Below are 19,752 nucleotides of genomic sequence, written 5' to 3' on the forward strand. Positions count from 1 at the left end.
CTCAATTTATTCCAAGGTTTAAAGAAAAAAAAAGCCATTAATTTCCCGGACTCTGTGCACTTTCATTCATTTGCTAGATTGCGTGAGGTGTTTTCGACAATTCGGGCTTTTATTAGAAACTATGACCCATGCAGGAAATGCAAAAGGCAGTCCTTCAAAATAAAAGCATTTTATAAATGATAACAGTTCAAAATTTTATTGGGAAACATTCTGGATTTTTCAAAAGTTACAACTCAAAAACATGCGCAGAATAGGTTGAGTGTGACTGTTGAATAAGCCAAATAATTAATTTGAAGGCCTGTATTGTATCAACAAGAATTTATTTTGAAGGCTTGGTTTTTGAAAAATGTTACACCAGTGTTGCCCCAAATTGTTTGACTCTTACAGAGCGGAAACTGGGACTTTTTACTACCCAGCTGCCTTTTTTTTTTTCATCTTGATTGTTGTCATAGTTCCCCTTGACAAAAAAAAACAAACAAACAAACAAAAAAAAACTATTTGTTTCTAGGACTGTATGCGCATTCATTCAAAGCTTTTTCAGTTGTATGAGGCGTAAAAGGTCACACTTTTATTTTGAAGGCCGGATTTGTATTCAAGCATTAAGTAATTTGCATAGCACCACCTGTCAGAGGTCAGACCTTCAAAATAAAAGCACACGTTATAAGAACAGTTCAGCTAAAAGGCGTATTCGAATCCTGAAAGCTTTTATTAACATTTCAAGACAATATTCTTCAAAACACGTCCGCTCAAGTCAGATTTTCAAAATAAAAGCATACCCTATAATTACAGTTCAGCCAGCAAAGCATATAAGACTATTCAAGCGTATATTTCAAGTTAAAGCAGTAATTTGGATTACACAACCAGTCAAAAGTCAGAACTTCAAAATAAAACAGCTCGGCTAGCAAGGCGTATTCAAATCTTGAAAGCTTTTATTAACCTCTTAAGCCAACAATCTAAGTAACACATCCTATCAAATCAAATTTTCAAAATAAAAGCATTCAGTATAATAAGAGTTCTGCTCGCAAAGCATATCTGACTTTTCAAGCGTTTATTAACATGTAAAAAGCAGTAATTTGCCTAATAGAACCTGTCAGACTTTCAAAATAAAAACATTGATTATAAGAACAATTCAGCTAACAGGGCATATTCGAATCCTGACAGCTTTTATTAATATCTTAAGACAATAATCAATGGAACATGTTCCATCAAGTCAGATTTTCAAAATAAAATCACACAATGTAATAGCAGTTTAGTTTAAAAGGCAATTTTGACGATTCAAGATCTTATTAACATTTTAAAGCAATAATCTACGTAACGCAATCTGTCAAAAGACAGTTCTTCAAAATAAAATCATGCATTATATGACTATTTGACTGGTCCACTTTTTATTAACAATTGAAATCAAGAATCTGCATAACACTACTGGTCAAAAATCAGAACTTCAAAATAAAAGCTTACTTTATAACAGCTCCCCACACTCTTTTGTACAAATCAACAAACAACATGAACTTCTATAACAGTCGCACACAATAAACACGCACAAAACTGATATGAGGCCATCGCTTTTATTTTGGAGGCCTAATTTTCAACAGGATGTTATGCTGGCGCTGTCGCAACTTGTTCATGTGTTGCCAAGCGTACCTGTGAATGGGATTAGACTGTATGTGGCGTCGTCCTGACATGGGCGCGATGTTCCCGCACCGCATGTTAGTCCCGTCCTCTAACACACAATTTGTGTCTCATTTTGTACATTGCGTATTCAACAGCTTTTTTCACGTTGTAATCTTGCTTTGTTGAATCTAATTTGGAGTGAGCGCAAAATTTGTCCCGGCTGCCGTTTCATCAATATTAATTTTACTCTCATGCTCTCGCTGTTTTTTTTTTTTTTTTTCAGTTTTCCATCTCACCGTTAAAGCAAATCCATGTCATGTTTTTCTCCGCTCGAAAGTCGCAGTTGTGCAAGGATTTGGATGCTATCTTAATTTGTTGCCATGGCGACTCGGGATCTCTCCTGGGATCGGATACGGTTGCGGGATATGTGCGAAAGTTGCACAAAGTACACCCATCGGGCGTTGGACTTCAACTTATGTCTAATGTATTTTGGAGAAGCTCGAATCGGGTTTTGATTTGTTAAGGCAATTTAACGCTCCAATGGAGGCCAGCCATTTTTTATTCAATGCTCATTTGATCTCCCGGCACTCCGGGCTACATACGATGGAGGCGGCCGATAATATTCTCCTTGCATAATAAATCTCAAATCTGTGTACCATCAGAGGAGATTGAACCTTTTTGAAAAATTTAGATTGATGTCATTATTAATCAAAATGGGTAATATCATCATCGCTGTTTTTCTTGATAATTCAACTGGGCGAAATGAATCCTCAAGTGATTCGAGTTCCCCGGTTAAAAAAAAAATGAGGCTTTTTTTCGTTTATCTAGTCTACTATATTGTCAGGGAGATGTCAAGCTAACCGCGGCAACAAGTTTTCATGCTATGCATGCAAACGCAGTGAGGAGGCCAACATATCGGAATAATCATTAACATATGGCAGAGGTCGCTAATTTCCATCTGTTGTATTATGAGAGTCTGAAAGATAATCTTTCTTGAAATCTTTTTTTTTTTCAAATATTTTGCATTCGTTTCAATCACTTGTGCGCTAAAATTTGACTTACAAACACCTTTCAGAAGGGGAGAACAGTCAAGAGACAGGTGACGAGCCTACAACCTTGAAGAAAGCTTTTATTACCAGGAATCCTACTTGAAACAATGATTTCTGGCAGTAAGGGCTTTGAGCGCCATAATGATAAAAAGTTTGGGGACCCCGTGATATATAGACATCGATGTCTTTGTACACTTTTATTTTGAAGGAGAAATCGGAACCATGACTAGACTCATCAATGACACCAAATGAAATCAACTTGTCATCGCTAATTTAGAATAAGGGTGCTTAAAAGTACTTAAATTATGCTAGTATTATTAAGTACTTTATACTTTATATCTCAGGTGTCAAACTCAAGGCCCGGGGGCCAGATCTGGCCCGTCGCATCATTTTATGTGGCCCACGAAATACTGATTTGACTTCATGTTTCTGGCTCAAAAACAAACTCGTCAGTTGTCTTTAACTTTTAAAAGGTTTGAGGGAAAAAAAAAACAATCATGTTTTGTTTCCAAGCAGTTTTCCTGACCTGATTTTAAAACTAGCAATATGTGTGACGAACTTCAAAATTGATTTGACTTCACAGTCACCCTTTGACATAAACTATAAAAACAATCTAGCCCAGGAGAAAAATAAGTTTGACACCCCTGCTTTATATTGTACCTTTTTGGAGCGATTAGCATTAGCATGAATGTTACCGACGAGCATTGGCGAGCAGCATGAATTGCTCAAAACCATTAGCGGCTAGTAGCGAGGGCCTGGCCTGGTAACATTACTTTTCAAAGCTAATGTAAATGCCTAACAACTAACAAAGTTGCTGTTCCTACTGATCACTTTTCAACAAGGCAAACTTATTCAAATGTTCTGTTTCATATATATATATATATATATATATATATATATATATATATATATATATATATATATATATATATATATATATATATAATTTATTTATTTATTTTTTAAAATCTGAATAGCAACTTATTTGATAGAATTTTCGGGATATTAAAATACCAAAATGTTCAGCAGTTGCAGCTCTACTTACTACTCTGTTAGGAATTACCGGTAGGTATGCCTTCATTTAACAAACGAGAAGGTCAGAAAATGTCTCAAAGATCATTGGTCATTGTAAGAGGAGCCTTTCATCACTATTTACTGTCTCTCGGGTCCACAGCTGACTGGAAAAGCACTAATCTGATACTCGGATCAATATTTTCAAGAACAGGCTAAAGCCACTTTTTGTTTACGACGATACCAGCCACTTCATTAGGAATACCTGCGAAGTTGGGTTGTCATAAATTTTAGTGAAGTAAAAGTCCTTACCTTACCTTAAAAGAATGACTCTAAAGTGTTTGTGTGTGTGTGTGTGTGTGTGTGTGTGTGTGTGTGTGTGTGTGTAAGAGAGAGATTTTAGAGTCATCTCTCGAGTATTATTTTTCAATAATAAGTGGCGTCAGTCCCACACATATGACTCAGCCTAGCATGTTCAAAAGTGATCAGTAGCAACTGCAAATATGTCAGGATGTCAACATCAAAGTTGCAGTTTTGATTTATATGTTTTAAACGTACAAGTAACGTACAATAAAAGGTCAGCATAATTATTTTTTCTAGTTCCATAAAGTGGCGATTGAAGTAGATTTCAGAACGTCTTGTTTGTGTTGGGAGCTGCCACTCGATTGCTAGCTAGTAATTTATGCCACAGGCTATGCTAAAAACAGGCAATAAAAGCCATACAATAAAATGTCAGCAAATTAATTTTTCTAGTTCCATAAATTGGCGATTGAACGAGATTTCAGAACAACGTCTTGTTGTTTGTTTTGGGAGCTGCCACTCGATCGCTGCAAGCTAGCGAGTAATTTATGCTACAGGCTGCACTAAACACAGGAAACCAAAAACCATACAGTAAATGTTAGCATAATTATTAATATTATCTTTATTATTTCCATGAATTTGCATTCAGGACAACATCCTGTTTGTGTGAGACGTCGCCGCTCGATCGATGCAAGATAGCTGCTAATTCATGCTCGAGGCTGCGCTAAACGCTGGCAACAAAATTTGCACGATTAAATGCCAGCATAATTGATTTTTTGATTCGCATGAATTTGCTTTGTGTTTTTTGGAATTTCAGAACAATATCTTGTTGTTTGTGTCTGGAGTCGTCACTTATAATAGTTACACGCTTGTGGAAGAATTTCAAAATAAAATTGTACCAATCAATCAATCAATCAATCAAATTTTATTTATATAGCCCTAAATCACCGAAGTCTCAAAGGGCTTCACAGAATGAAAAGAGGTCATACAGAGACATCTTTTCAATGTAAGGTACACAACAGCATCCCCTGTCAAAGCTCCCAGAAGGGGAAGGAAAAACTCAAAAACCCCAATTTGGGGAAAATCAGAAACCTCCAGAAGGGACCACAGGTGGGAGGAGCCCCCTTCCAGGCCCACAGGTTGAAGTGGATGCTGCATGTTCCGAACACAGAGCATTACCAAGCATTATTTGGTATGCTCAGGTTTATTTTGAAGTACTGGCTGACCTTCTCAACATGTGTGGTGGTATGTTTTACTGTCATTCAGAAAACTGTGTATTTCTTTGCCCTTATTTCTTTGCAATATCATTTCAAACCAAATCTATTCCTCTTTTTTGCCAATTGGATTTTTCAAAACTGGTCTCAATTGACAGCTAGCACTGTTAATATTTGTAATCAGGTGAGAAACTCAATGCCATTTCACACTGGTAAATAGTATATTAGGGTGAGAAAATAAGCCACTTTTGTCATGCAAATATGTGGAAAACATATTATATATATATATATATATATATATATATATATATATATATATATATATATATATATATATATATATATATAAAACATCATGGCAGCCAATATCATGATTAAATGCAGCCCTAATATATATATATATATATATATATATATATATATATATATATATATATGTGTATATATATATATATATATATATATATATATATATATATATATATATATATATACGTATATATATATATATATATATATGTATATATATATATATATATATATATATATATATATACATATATATATATATATACGTATATATATATATATGTATATATATATATATATATATATATATATATATATATATATATATATATATATATATATATATATAGTAATCTCGAGAATATTGAAATATAAATAAATAATGTAGTCTCGAGAATAGTAAAAAAAACAAAAATAATAATAATAATAGTAATAATACATACAGTACAACTGCATCTGTGAAGCCCTGTGGTCATAATGACATAGCACAGGCATAAACGGCTGCCTTTTGACTTTAATTGATGTTGTGACAGCTGGGGGAGAAAAAAACAAAAAACAACAGGATGTATTCTGAGGCAAGCTTTTTTCTCATATGCAGCCAAATGCTTCAGAACTCATTGAACATTGAGCGTGGAACATTACGCAATGGCCGTGTCAATCCATCACAACCATGATAACTGTCATTGTAGACAGGTTGATTTTATTATACTGAGGAAGCTGTCAAGGCCCATCTCGTCGCGGCGCAAGATGGCGTCGGAAATATGGCCGAAATCATGAATCAAGTAGGATTTACACGGCGCGTGAAGTAGGATTATTTCACCGAGCGCTGCCGAGAATGTCTTCCGGCGGCAACCGTTTGCATGCAGGAGATATCGGCGGCATTTATTTAGCCAAGGGATGTTAAATCAATGACGTTTTCCACCCCTTCAATTCTGACGGCTTACAGCATGGCCCAGTTTTTCCAGGGGCCACCCCAGCGACAATTCTCTAATAAAAAAAGACAAAAAAAAAGACTTAAAACATGTCATCGGTGTCTTATTTATTAAACTTTAGACCCTTTCAACTTCATTTGTATTGGTCCACAAAAATATAATCACCATAAAGTGTCGTAATTATTGTTTTTCCACAAAAAAAAGTGTCAGACCTGTATTGAAACAAGAGCAATTATTATAAATATTTGTCCACAGAAAAATGCAGTAAAACCTTCTGTTTTGGGGTTAAAGTAGTTATCGTAAAAATAAAAAAATCAACCTGATTATTAATAAATATTTGTCCATCCAAAAATAATCAACATAAAGTGTCAAACCTGTTCTCAAAAATAAATACTTATAAATAAATATTTGTCAACATAAAGCTGTTTTGGGATTACACCAGAGATCTCGTCACAAAAATAAATAATTAACCTGATTATTAATGTTTTTTTGTCCACCAAAAAATAATCAACATAAAGTGTCAAACCTGTTTTCAAAATCAATTAATAACTTGACGTGTCCTCTTTTGGGATCATCGTAGAGATGTGTTCACAAAAATGAGTCCTTAACTTGACAGGTAACGAGTGGTGGCACTTACTAAAAGGCACTGTAATAAAACAAGAACAATAATTATAAATATTTATCCACAGAAAAAGTAAGTAGTAAAACCTTCTGTTTTGGGGTTAAAGTAGATATCATAAAAAAATAAATAATGAATTGTTAATAAGTATTTGTCCCCCCAAAAATAATCAAAGTGTCAAACCTGTTCTCAAAAATAAATATTTATAAATAAATATTTGTCCACCTAAAGCGTCCTACACCAAATATCTCTTCACAAAAATAAATTAACCTAATTATTAAAAAATATTTGTCCACCAAAAAATAATCAACATAACATGTCAAACCTGTTTTTAAAAACAAATAATAATGTATAAATATTCAACTTGAAGTGTCCTCTTTTGGGATCATCGTAGAGATGTGTTCACAAAAATAAATCCTTAACTTGACAGGTAACGAGTGGTGGCACTTACTAAAAGGCACTGTAATAAAACAAGAACAATAATTATAAATATTTATCCACAGAAAAAGTAAGTAGTAAAACCTTCTGTTTTGGGGTTAAAGTAGATATCATAAAAAATAAATAATGAATTGTTAATAATTATTTGTCCCATCAAAAATAATCAAAGTGTCAAACCTGTTCTCAAAAATAAATATTTATAAATAAATATTTGTCCACCTAAAGCGTCCTACACCGGATATCTCTTCACAAAACTAAATAATTAACCTGATTATTAATAAATATTTATCCCACAAAAAATACTCAACATGAAGTGTCAAACCTGTTTTCAAAAACAAATAATAATGTATAAATATTCAACTTGAAGTGTCCTCTTTTGGGATCATCATAGAGATGATAAATCCTTAACTTGACAGGTAACGAGTGGTGGCACATGACATTTTGAGTCGAACCTTTCTAGTATGGGGGGAATCTGAATTTTTAACAATAATGAAATGGAATGACTTACTGAACATAGAATTTGTTTTATGAACTTATATTTTCCCGAAACAATTCATTTCAAAGGATTTTTGCACATTTGATTTATTTAAAATCTCGAGTGGCCCCTGCAGTTTTTTTCAAGTACTCCCAGGGGTACTAGTACCCCCATTTGAGAACCACTGCTCTAATATATAATAATATTAAACGATGAACCTTTTTTTTTTTTTTTAAACATACTGCATGGTGGTTTTAGCATGGCCCACACACATATATCACCAAGCTTTTCATTCCACCGGCGGCAATCTGCCCGAGATGGAAAATGTGATATCTTAAGATAGGAGCCAAATGGCATCATCATCAAAAAAAAAAAAAAGTCCGGGGCCTTCTATCTGCACAGAGTAAACCCCGTCTTTTGTTAGGACAACAGCGCATTAACTTGTGCGGCCTTATGTAAGCATTGCAGGCCTTTGCTTTTAGTGGCAGAAGAGGAGGGAAAAAAAAAACAAACAAAAAAACACATGTGACAATTCCTCATGGGTCACTTGCTCGTACTCACAACCCTCTCAATGCGGCTCCAGCACTGCGGTAAAAAGTCAGTGGAAAAACGCGCGCGCGTTATTTGACAGTAGCGCCAGCAGACTCAGTTGCGTGTGGATTGGAAATGTGCGACTTTTTAAACGGGGCGCATTAAAATCTGGCAGTCACTTAGTGGAGTGGCTGGCCATTAATGCAAACATTCTTACCACAGGGGAGGTTTCAAATCATTTTCATAGACCGAGCTGACGTTCCATTTTAGGCGAGCAGGTGTTTGCCTGGAAGGTGACTCATTTACTTTCGCAAATGTTGTTTTGCGCGTGTTTGTTTGGACGTCCGTTGGGACGCCTGAGTTTTCTGTGAAAGATGGAGCCTTGAGATACATATGCATGGTTTTTTTTTTGTTGTTTTTGTTTTGTTTTGTCTGGAGTGAAAATCAGATGTAAAATTTCCTGAAAATGATTTTCTATTTAGCACAAATTAGTTAATGTTTGTTGCTTTTATTTTTTTCATGCTTTTGTTTTTTTTGTTAGTTATAATAATGATTTTTATTTCTTGTTTTAATTGTTTCTTGAGCTAAAAAAATCTACATTTTTAGTGTATAATATTTTAAAAAATCCTAGTAAGCTTAGCAAAAATGCTTTTGAAGATAAAGATTTTTAAAGCATTTTTTTTTTATTCAATTCATTTTTTTGTTTGTTTTACTAACTCCTTGAGCTTTCAATTAGCGTGGTTAAAAAAGAAATATCATAAGTAATTTATTGTAAAAGCTCACCAAAAATATTTTTAAATTGATTGAGTATTTTGTTTTTGTTTTTTAATGATTTTGTCTTTTACATTTTTTCAATCATTATTTTATTTTGGTTATTTTCTTGAGAATTCCTTCAAACTATGCTTATTTTCAGTGTGCAAGATAAAAAAAAAAAGTACATGAGGCATAAAAGCTGTACATGAATTTTATTTTTCAACCTTTTTAAATGTAAAATAGTTCATTCACTCAACTCAACAGAAAATATTATTTTTTTTAACCATTACAGATTATATAGTTTGTTATTTTTTGTCTTCACTGATAGATAAAAACTACAGAAAACACATAAAAATATAAAAATCGTTTGTCACTCCTTGTTGAAATGTAATAATAAGAATTACGTCTTATTAGAGCCGCACAATTAATCAAATTTTATTTGCGATCATGGTAGTGGCGGCCATGATTAATTAAGCTGATCCCCTGTGATACTAACATATAAAAAGACGGCTTCATGTTAAATCAAGCTCTTTGTCGTCCTACCACCAGGGGGCAATGTTTCCCACATGTTTGCATGGCCAAAACCTCTGCTTTTTTCACCCTAATATATTATTTACTAATTGAAATAGCATTGAGTTTCTCACCTGATCCCTAATATATAAAGTGCGAGCTGTCTATTGAGACCCATTTTGAAAAATCCCATTGGCAAAAAATTTGAATAATTTCGATTTGAAATGACCAAAAAGGACATTTTGATTGCTAATTGATTAAAATTTGCTGAGAAGTAAATCATGCGCTCGGTTCTAAGTCGGCTTCATTTTTTTCATTGGTTTGCACTCAGAAAGTAAGTTAGCTGTGTTGCCCTGTGTGCCATTTGTTTTCATTATTTACTTTATCAATTTTAGTTTATTATTACTAACCCTTGTTTATATACTGCTTGCTTTAAAAAAGGGCAATAAATAGACATGTTTGACTAAATATGATAAATATTTGTGATGAATAATCGTGAATTCAACCCTGACCAAAACAATGGCTATTATTATTATTTCAGCCAAAATCATGCACCTTATCTATTTAAAAGAACCACTTACGTACTGTAACTTTACCGTTGAGGAGTCTGTTTAGCATAATGCTAACAAACAAATGACATTCTAACAAAAATGTTTGCAGTGTTGCAACCCCCGAAGCAAAGAATTCAAGTTGAGGCTTACCGCAGACATAAGCATTTATTCTTTATCCTCTTCAAAGAATGACTGTTATGACTCTAGGCCCATTTTTGTCCATTAGTCGAAATGCATGTTCACTAATGGAATTTTTTTTTTTTTGCAAACACACTTTTTTAAGAGTCAATATGGCTCACCTACAAGCGACTTGTGGGATATTTTGGCCCGGCCGTCGGCACCAGCTGACCCCGTGTAATCATGTGTGAAGGTTGCGAGGACTAATCGGCCATTAACCTCCCCAATTTAGAAACAGGCGGCCGTCCGTGCGCCGCCTGCCCATCCGAGTTGAATATTCCGAAATTGTGGTATGCGCCTGGCATGCTCGGAGCCTCCTGTTTAATATGCTGCCAGGTCGCCCGGCACGATACCATGCAGAACCGAGCCATCTGCCATAGGTTTACTTGACACTTGGGAGCTCTCAGAGCACATCCAAAAACTCAACTCATTCGTGCCACTAGGGGGCGATAGCGAATGAACATATGCTTGTCTGCAGCAGGAAGTCCACTACAACCTGCCATGAGTGGGATACAAAAAAAAAAAAAGGTTGTAGCTAGCTGAGTGCTTCACATTACAGCAGTCACTGTTAATATTAATGCTGATTAGACAGGGAATACACATATATATTAGGGTGCATGTTTGAAGATGCTGGGAATAGTGTAGCAGGAGCTAGCTAGCTTTCTATACTTAAAAAGCAACAACAGTGAGACCTTCGTTGACGTTTTAATATCCTTCAGCGCAGTTTAGCCGATTTTGGCAGGCAAATTCAAGTGTGGACTGTAGAGGGCGCCAAAACTCAGGTAACGCTTCATCTTCTGTGTGATAATATTCAAATGAATTATTACTATTAACTCTGATTTAGTTCAATCATTGTTTTCCTGAAACCGTTCCTCCTTTGAGGTCAGGCCGGTAAAAAAATTTAACAAATTTAGCAAATTTAACTAATTAAAAAAACAATTCAACTTCTACTACGTGGATTTTTACTTAATTATAATCATATCTACTGTATTCCAGGTTTAGCTCAATATTTTTTCTTAAAATGTGTCCTCCTAAGTTGGACCTGACAAAAACTGATATAAATTGCATGCATTTATTTTTAAACAAAAGAAAAAAGTAAAAAAAAAAAGAATTTATTCTCATCTTTGTGGATTTTAGTTTTACTGCTTATATTTTTAGAAATGCACCCCTGCGATAAAATGAAGGAACACTATCTTGTCTATTTTTTTTTCATTGCCATATATATGAGTGTATACATATCTATAGATGTGTTTAAATATGTACAGATATATGTATTTATGTATACGCTTATGCATGTATGTATATATTTTTTAATTAAATTTAAATAAAAATGTTTTTTTTTCTAATTAAACTAAGAGCGGTTTAACCAAAAATGAAAACAAATAATTAAATACAAAAGGTTTTCAATAAAAATGAAAAAAAATGTTTAATTAAATAAGAAAGTGTTAAATAAAAAGAAAAAAAAAAGCTATAAAACTACCATATACCATCTTTACGCATAAATTTCTGATGTTATGACCCGCGGCTTATTCGTTAAAAAAATAGTTTTTTTGCTCAATGTTTTGCTGATGCGGCTTATGTAACAGTGGGGCTTATAGTCTGAAAAATATAGTAGTTTATTCCATACATTTGAAGTTAAGTGTTGATTTTTGTCTGATTTATTTTGATCTCTACTATATCCCCAAAAGAGGACACTTTAAATTCAATATTTTTCTGTGGTCAGATATTTATTTAAATTCAAGACCCGGTCTGACATTTTATGTTGATTATTTTTGTGGACCAATCCAAAGTAATTTTGAGAGGTTCTAAATTTTCATAGATCAGACACTGATGTTATGTTTTTTTTTTTTTTTTTTTTGAACCCCAAAATTATTTGCACTGATAACGGGGTAGTAAACATACTTCACATGAGGTACATCACAGAAAAAAGGTTTCGAGTTACTGATTTAGAGGATTGAAAAATAAAAATGCCAAGTGTGTTAAATCTGAAATCTAATGACTTGAATTAGCTCTTTTTAATAGTGTCCACGGACCTTCTATTGTGTTTGAAGCAATGTGCGTGGGCACGATTGCTTCCCCGGGTGTGCGTACACCGCACAAAAGAAACGCGTGGCGCTGCCTGCCTGAGCTTCATCACCTGCTGGCGAAATGCTACTCGCGAATGAAAATAAATCCCAAAGCAGCGTGCGCACATTTAACCGCTTTGATTATGGCATGCGTGCCTCAGAAAGCATTTGGAGAGATGACTTTTTTTTTTGACCGGGGTTAAGGCCCCTCGCTCTTATTTGAACTGCTATTTGTATTCCAAACTGTCTTGTTAGCTTAGCGGCCTCAAATCTTGGCTGGAAGCAAGCGCGGACCTTTTGACTCGGCGCCGCCCCCCCCGCATCACGGCTACGGTGACTCCTCCGCTCTCGACATGCCGTCTCCATATGCTTGAGCGACCCTGACAAATAAATGTCCACGGCGCCACCTCCTTCCCGCCGCCATGTGTGAGCGTGAGTCACACGGCCGGTTTCGCCGCCCGGGGCCCCTCTAGCCGTGCGCCTTTGTCGTTCTCGCCTCCGTGTTGGCGAGCGCCGATCGTTCCTCTCGGCCTGGCTCATGGCCCACGTGCGATTTTGGCATATTTATTTGACAACATGTTCAGCGGACCGCACGGCGCTCAAGGTTTGCTTCGTTGAAAACATGGGCGTCTGCACATTTGGCTGTTTTTCACTCTCAAAGCTGTAGAGCGCCTCGTCATTCGCCTTGAGTGCATGTACGTAATGCGGGGACATGCAAAATAGTGAGGAGAGGGTAAAAATTGTTTCACTCTGTAATCACTGTGTGGACTGGCACTTCGGGATGACTTGGCACCATTAGAGCGCCTCGGTGTCAGCAGTGTGTCATAGAGAAGACATTGGGAAAAAAAAGATATGAAAAAATGAGGCATGGACGGAGGTTTTGCCCTGACGTGGACATTTAGAGTTTCTTATTGTAGCATTCAGAAGGCTTATATAGTAGCAGTTTGCTAAGTCTGTTTTTCTTTTACCATTTAAATTAAAAAAATAATCATGGCTTTTAGATTAAATACTTTGACCATGAAGCGCAAATGACAATAGAAAAATAACGAAGCAAAAAAAAAAATGTATTTACAAACAAAATAACGAAACATGACAAAATGAAAACAAAAAGGCAGACAAAATAAAATGTCGTGCGAATAAAAAAAAAATGCATGACAAAAGGCGTAACGCATCTGCTAATCAGGAATAGCAAACAGTACAGTAAACATTTTGTCAATCATGAATAATAATGCATATTTGAACAAATAAAATGGATATTTTTTGACTGGTCTGACTTAAAAGGAATAAAATTTGCAAGAAAAATACAGAAATGAACCTGCAATAGAAAACAATATAGTCATAAATGAAAATCCACAATAGAATGAAGTCGCAATAACCGTATTGCGATATACATTGTGTTCTCATGCTGGATCAAGACGTACAATAATGTAAGCTAGGTGCTTTACATTTATGTAGTAGGCTAAACTTGACCTCCTTCAATGGTAATCAAGTGCAAAGAATCTTACAAAGAATGCATTGCACTCTCCTTTTATCATTTTTTAAAATTACATTGAGAAGACCGCCAACTCTCACAAGCTCTTCCGTTTTCACGCCTTCCTTCTGCTCCTGAATTTCCCCAGCCACCCACAACAGGAGCCTATCAGGTGATGCCAAACACAATGGCAGCCAATCAGTGCCCACTTGAGGGTGGGATAACACCCAACAACTCGGGCAAAAAACAAAAAACAAACTCGATGGTTGAAAACGTGCCTTATTAGCATATAGAAAGCAGAATTTTTTAGATTAAAAAGCAGATTCATGCGATTAAAAAATAATGCATAAACTACTACTCCAATTAATGAATCGCATTTCATGTCATTATATCATGTTTTACGTCTGCCTCGTGTTTCGGAAAATTGTGTCACTCATGACATCTTGCATCCGTATGAATCTTAACTAAATTTAATAATACATGGTGTCACTATTACACAATTTATCAAAGCATTGATCCTTGTTATAATTCATTTGCTTTTGATTTGAAAAGAAAAGTGCACTATTCTTTTCATGGCATTCAAAAAAGATATAAATATATAAAATATATATATATATATATATATATATATATATATACATACATATATATATATATATATATATATATATATATATAAATGGGTTTTCTCTGCTTCCTTTGTCACCGACTGTGCCAAAAACAAGCGTGTTGATAGAGCACTCACACACACATGCACACACATACACACATGCGCACACAGGTACGCACAGCTCCTGCAGTAGCGTGATTTCACTTCCTCGCTCATTCACAGGCAAAGGGCCCGAGACACTTTTTGCGGGCCAGAAGCTGAACGATAACGAGTGGCACACGGTGAAGGTGGTGAGAAGAGGCAAGAGCCTGCAGCTCTCTGTGGACAACGTCACCGTGGAAGGTTAGTTGTGCCTTAACAAAAGAAGTCGGCGCCGAGCAAAAAACGCATTTATTTTTAAATCGGTCTCGGCTGGATTGAAAACTCAGCGGTGGAGCCGCGAACAAAAACAGCAAGTGGAAGGATGAAAGGTCAAAAAGATGAGGCCAAGTCACATATTGTGGCCCTGGGCGAAGGACTGTAAGCGGAGGATAAGGACACAGGCGAAGAAAAAAAGCGGCGGCTCCATGACGGGAATGGAATGGGCGCGGCGTGTCCGGGGGCAACCCGTGACCCTGTCAAGGTCTACCTGCTTTATGAGGCAAAAAAATCGAAACTGTGAACTTTTAATTGCCCTTCCGTGGAGCCGCGGCACTACATCATCCCCCAAGTAAATGTGAATCGCTATTCACATCCCTACATTGTGCGATGTTGGTATAGAGGGAGGCAAATGTTTTTCAGCGTACTTTCAAATACGTTTGAACATGCGCGTATGCTAAAAGTTAAATATAGCATTTTTCCCATATTGCCACATGCACATGGCTGCTGCCATAATGGGGTAAAAAATGCACAATGGACATTCAAATAAAACCATAAAATTGACTAAAGAATGTTTGCTTAATTTTCAAACATTGCTTTAATGTAGGCCAAGCGCTAAAGAAAATGTTTTTTTTTTAACTTTCAAAAGTCAGCACATTTGGCATTGTGGAATACACTTTTACTTGTGGAATTTAATAAAAATTCTTGATTAAAAAAATATATTTTATAATTATTATAAAATTAATTTATATTTTGTATATTTTATATATTATAGTAATCATAAGTAATTATCACAATTATTTTGGTTAATATTGAAATCACGATAATTCATCATGCTTGGTGAAATGCCCATTTATTGGCATTTTTTTTAAACGATTAGTATATAAACAAGGTTTCAAGGCTTGAAACTTACAAATCATAATGATAAAGCAAAATGAATAAATCAAGTAAATAATTGCAAAAAGTTGTCACACAGGGCAGCACAGCTAATTTACTTGCTCAGTGCAAACAATGAAAAAAATAAGCCTACATAGAATCAAGCACATTATTTACTTTTAAGTAAATTTTAATCAATTACTAGTCAAAATATCATTTTCTGTCATTTCAAACCAAATCTATTCCTCTTTTTTGCCAATTGGATTTTTCAAAACTGCTCTCAATTGACAGCTAGCACTGTTAATATTTGTAATCACATGAGAAACTCAATGCCATTTCACACTGGTAAATAATATATTAGGGTGAGAAAATAATCCACTTTTGTCATGCAAATATGTGGAAAACATTGCCCCCAGGAGGTAGAACTTGATTTGACATGTAATCAAAAAATTGCTTGACTTCCTCAATGTTAATATCACCGTGGATTATCTTAATTAATCATTGCAGCCAATATCATGATTAAAATTCAATGAATTGTGCAGCCCTAATATATATATATATATATATATATATATATATATATATATATATATATATATATATAGTGACCGCTTTGATGCATTGGCAAGTATTTACAAGTCTGCCTGTTGGAAATGTTAACTCCACATTGGCAGCCAAACCCGCGTATGTTTCCCTCATTTCCTGCACCGCAAATGAAACTAAATATTGCAATATATTAAATTTGCGCTCCGATGGAACTTGTATAATTACGCTTGCATAACGTGAAGCTCAATATTTCCCCGGACATCTTCCCTCGCCCGAAGCCTCGAATCGCAACGTGGTTATCTCCGCCCTCCAAACGAATGATGTTGATCATTCCCTCATCACGGTCATGATCACGGTCGTTGCAGGCCAGATGACCGGCGCCCACACGCGTCTGGAGTTCCACAACATCGAGACGGGCATCATGACGGAGCGCCGCTTCATCTCCGTGGTGCCATCCAACTTCATCGGCCATCTCCAGGGCCTTTCCTTCAACGGCGTGCCCTACCTGGACCAGTGCAAAAACGGCGACATCTCCTACTGCGAGCTTAACGCCCGTTTCGGCATGCGCCACATCATCGCCGACCCGGTGACCTTCCGGACCAAAGGCAGCTACCTGGCGCTGGCCACGCTGCAGGCCTACGCCTCCATGCACCTCTTCTTCCAGTTCAAAACCACCACGCCCGACGGCCTGATGCTCTTCAACTCCGGCGACGGGAGCGACTTCATCGTTGTGGAACTGGTCAAAGGGTAAGCGTGCGTTCAAGGACGAATTCGATAGAAAGCTATTTTCCCCTAAAAGCCCTTTATAATGATACGAGGAAAGCGGCTTTTGCTTCCTCGTGTTTCGTATTTAGCGGCGTTATGGAGACAAAGAGGCGAGGATTTGGCGCCGCGCTCGTTTGTGAATGCAAAAGCCAAAATAGCCTCGGCCCAAAAGCCAAAATGTGTCTGCGAAAAGACACCGTGAGTTGGACAAAAAATGGGCGTGCTCCATTTACATAACATTTTGCGCATGCCAGAGTAGTTTGGATGCAATAAGCTTTTTAGTTTTGCTTGAGTTTATACCTTAAGTAGAAATGGTATCCCGTCACATTGAGCTACATTTAAGTTAAAAAAAAAAAAAAAAAAATCAATCCATTCAGAGGTTGGACTAATTTATTCAAAGAGCTTTTTTATTTACTGTACAGTTGGGATTATGACGACCAGGCTCCTGGATTGGTACCAAAATAGTATAGTAAGTGCTACGTATATATAATATACATGTATACAATCAGAAAACATCATAAATAAAAAATACAGAAAGAATTTATTTACCTTTGAGTGGCGCTTGTTATGCCCATAGTAAGGTTAGCCTAGGCTAGGCGAGCTTCCTATTTCTTGATTATCTCCAGCTTGGTTTCCATATAAATCATCTTCTTACTTCTCTCTTTAACATCACTAGCAATCTTGAGACCCATGGCTAACCCATTCAAGTTTGAATTAAGCTGTAAAATGCACAATAAATAGTTATTTTAAGCACTCAAGATCCGGTCCGTAGCATGCCGCCATTTTGACTGTGAAGTCGACCAATAGCAAAATGACGGGACCAGAAAAAAAGATCAATTACCTAAAAATGCTTGAAGATGGAGACAAAACAGAACAAATAAAGCCAACTCTAGGGTCATGACAGTTGTTTTTGTCATAAAGCGGGGAAAATACCATAAAGAGGGGACGAAAAAAAGCTGTAAGCTGAAAAAAACGTAAGGCAGGGACATCGTAGACCGGGGGTCCAGTGTCTCTGAATTTGTAATGATTGATAGTGTGATTGATAAACAAATTGTTGATCACCGGTCAAGTAAATTTTTATTACCCTTAAGTAACTCTTGATTACTTTTTGGAGGTTTCTCGAAACACTTCCAGCAGGAATATTTCCAAGTCGAGCGCGTGAGAATGAACTCGCTGCACTGTCTGTTAACCCTGAGTGGCTGCGCGCATGCCAATGAGCAAATATGTTGAGCTTTGAATAAAATCCAAACAAATGGAGGACATTGAAAATATGGAGGCTGTTAGGCATTGTGAGTGAAGCGTCATCCATCTTAAAGCACCTCCAGACAAACTGGTGTGGCGTGAAGGGGCACAAAGGACAGAAGCTGAATTATATTCGGAACACTTCACACACACAAGTATCATCATCTTTTTCCGCCCCCACCCCCAGGTACGTCCACTATGTCTTTGACCTTGGTAACGGGCCATCGCTAATGAAGGGCAACTCGGACAAGCCGCTCAACGACAACCAGTGGCACAATGTGGTGGTGTCCCGGGACGCCAACAACGTCCACACGCTGAAAATCGACTCGCGCACCGTGACGCAGCACTCCAACGGAGCCCGCAACCTGGACCTCAAAGGTAACAAGCCTCGTCTTGGCCAGCTGGCTAGCATCTGCCCGCTTCACTCTTTCGTTGCCAGCTTGTTTTGTTACATTGCGAGCATTGTGAGGGACGATTGTGTTGATTGGCTGCTGTATGTCGTCGCAGAAATTTGGGTGAAGTTAAGATTCTGAAGAAACAAAATGAGAGAATTTAAAAGGAGTATGCTTTAGGGGCATTACGGTAAATACAGAAATCCTCCTACGGCTGTCTGTAGCTATGGCAACCTCCGGAGGGGTGCCACCCCCCATGTAATATGATTGAATTTCAACTAGACCTACGATTATATTTAAAACATACTGTTGGTGGTTAAGAAGGCATTTATTTGCAAGTTTTTGACATTTAGAATAATTTGATTCATTCATTGTTCATGAAAAACTGTCTAAATCTTACATATTGTCACTTTAAGTTGGGCAAATAGACCCTTTAAAAAGAAAATATTTTCAGTTTTGTTGATTTCCTTTCTTGCATTTTCAACACTGACAGAAAGAGTTTACAAATTGTAATTGTCCTTTCTCTTTTCCGCCAACCCAGTTCTTCTCAATTATTTTCTGCAAAGCCTCCTTAGGAAAGAGAAATTATTTTGTCACGCTGACTGTGAATAAGATCATTATTAAAATAAAGAAAATCTAAATATAATACTCTCACTTTAAACCTTAAACAAAAAGCAAATAAAATCAACTCTCAACAAATGTTAGCTTTACTTTTTACAGGATTTTATACTGGTAAAGGTTAGTCTGAAATCGGAAAAATTAAAAAGCCAATCCTTTTTCAAACTAAAAACATTTTTGACCAGGTGAACCGTGTGATGCTGGAAAACGTTAAATCAATAAATAATAACAGATGTAAATTGATCTGGAACAGTAACACAGGAGCCGATATCTTAACTCATTCAAGTCTTGTCTTTTAAAACAGTAATAACAATAATAAATCATAAAAT

At 36.2% G+C, this 19,752-nt stretch overlaps 1 protein-coding gene across 6 annotated transcripts in view; it reads left to right on the forward strand.

The window, feature by feature from the left end:
- Nucleotides 1-19,752, forward strand: part of nrxn2b (neurexin 2b) — a 444,830-nt gene that overhangs the window by 205,766 nt on the left and 219,312 nt on the right. For all 6 annotated transcript variants that reach the window (XM_088405168.1, XM_088405575.1, XM_088405495.1 and 3 more), the window contains 3 exons: nucleotides 14,850-14,969; nucleotides 16,772-17,153; nucleotides 18,601-18,791. In XM_088405168.1, coding sequence (XP_088261294.1) covers nucleotides 14,850-14,969; nucleotides 16,772-17,153; nucleotides 18,601-18,791 — 693 coding nt within the window. The remainder of the gene's footprint in view (nucleotides 1-14,849; nucleotides 14,970-16,771; nucleotides 17,154-18,600; nucleotides 18,792-19,752) is intronic.

The sequence above is a fragment of the Hippichthys cyanospilos genome, chromosome 1 (genome assembly GCF_059441005.1).
Source record: "Hippichthys cyanospilos isolate Australia breed blue-spotted pipefish chromosome 1, RoL_Hcya_1.0, whole genome shotgun sequence".
NCBI lineage: Eukaryota > Metazoa > Chordata > Actinopteri > Syngnathiformes > Syngnathidae > Hippichthys > Hippichthys cyanospilos.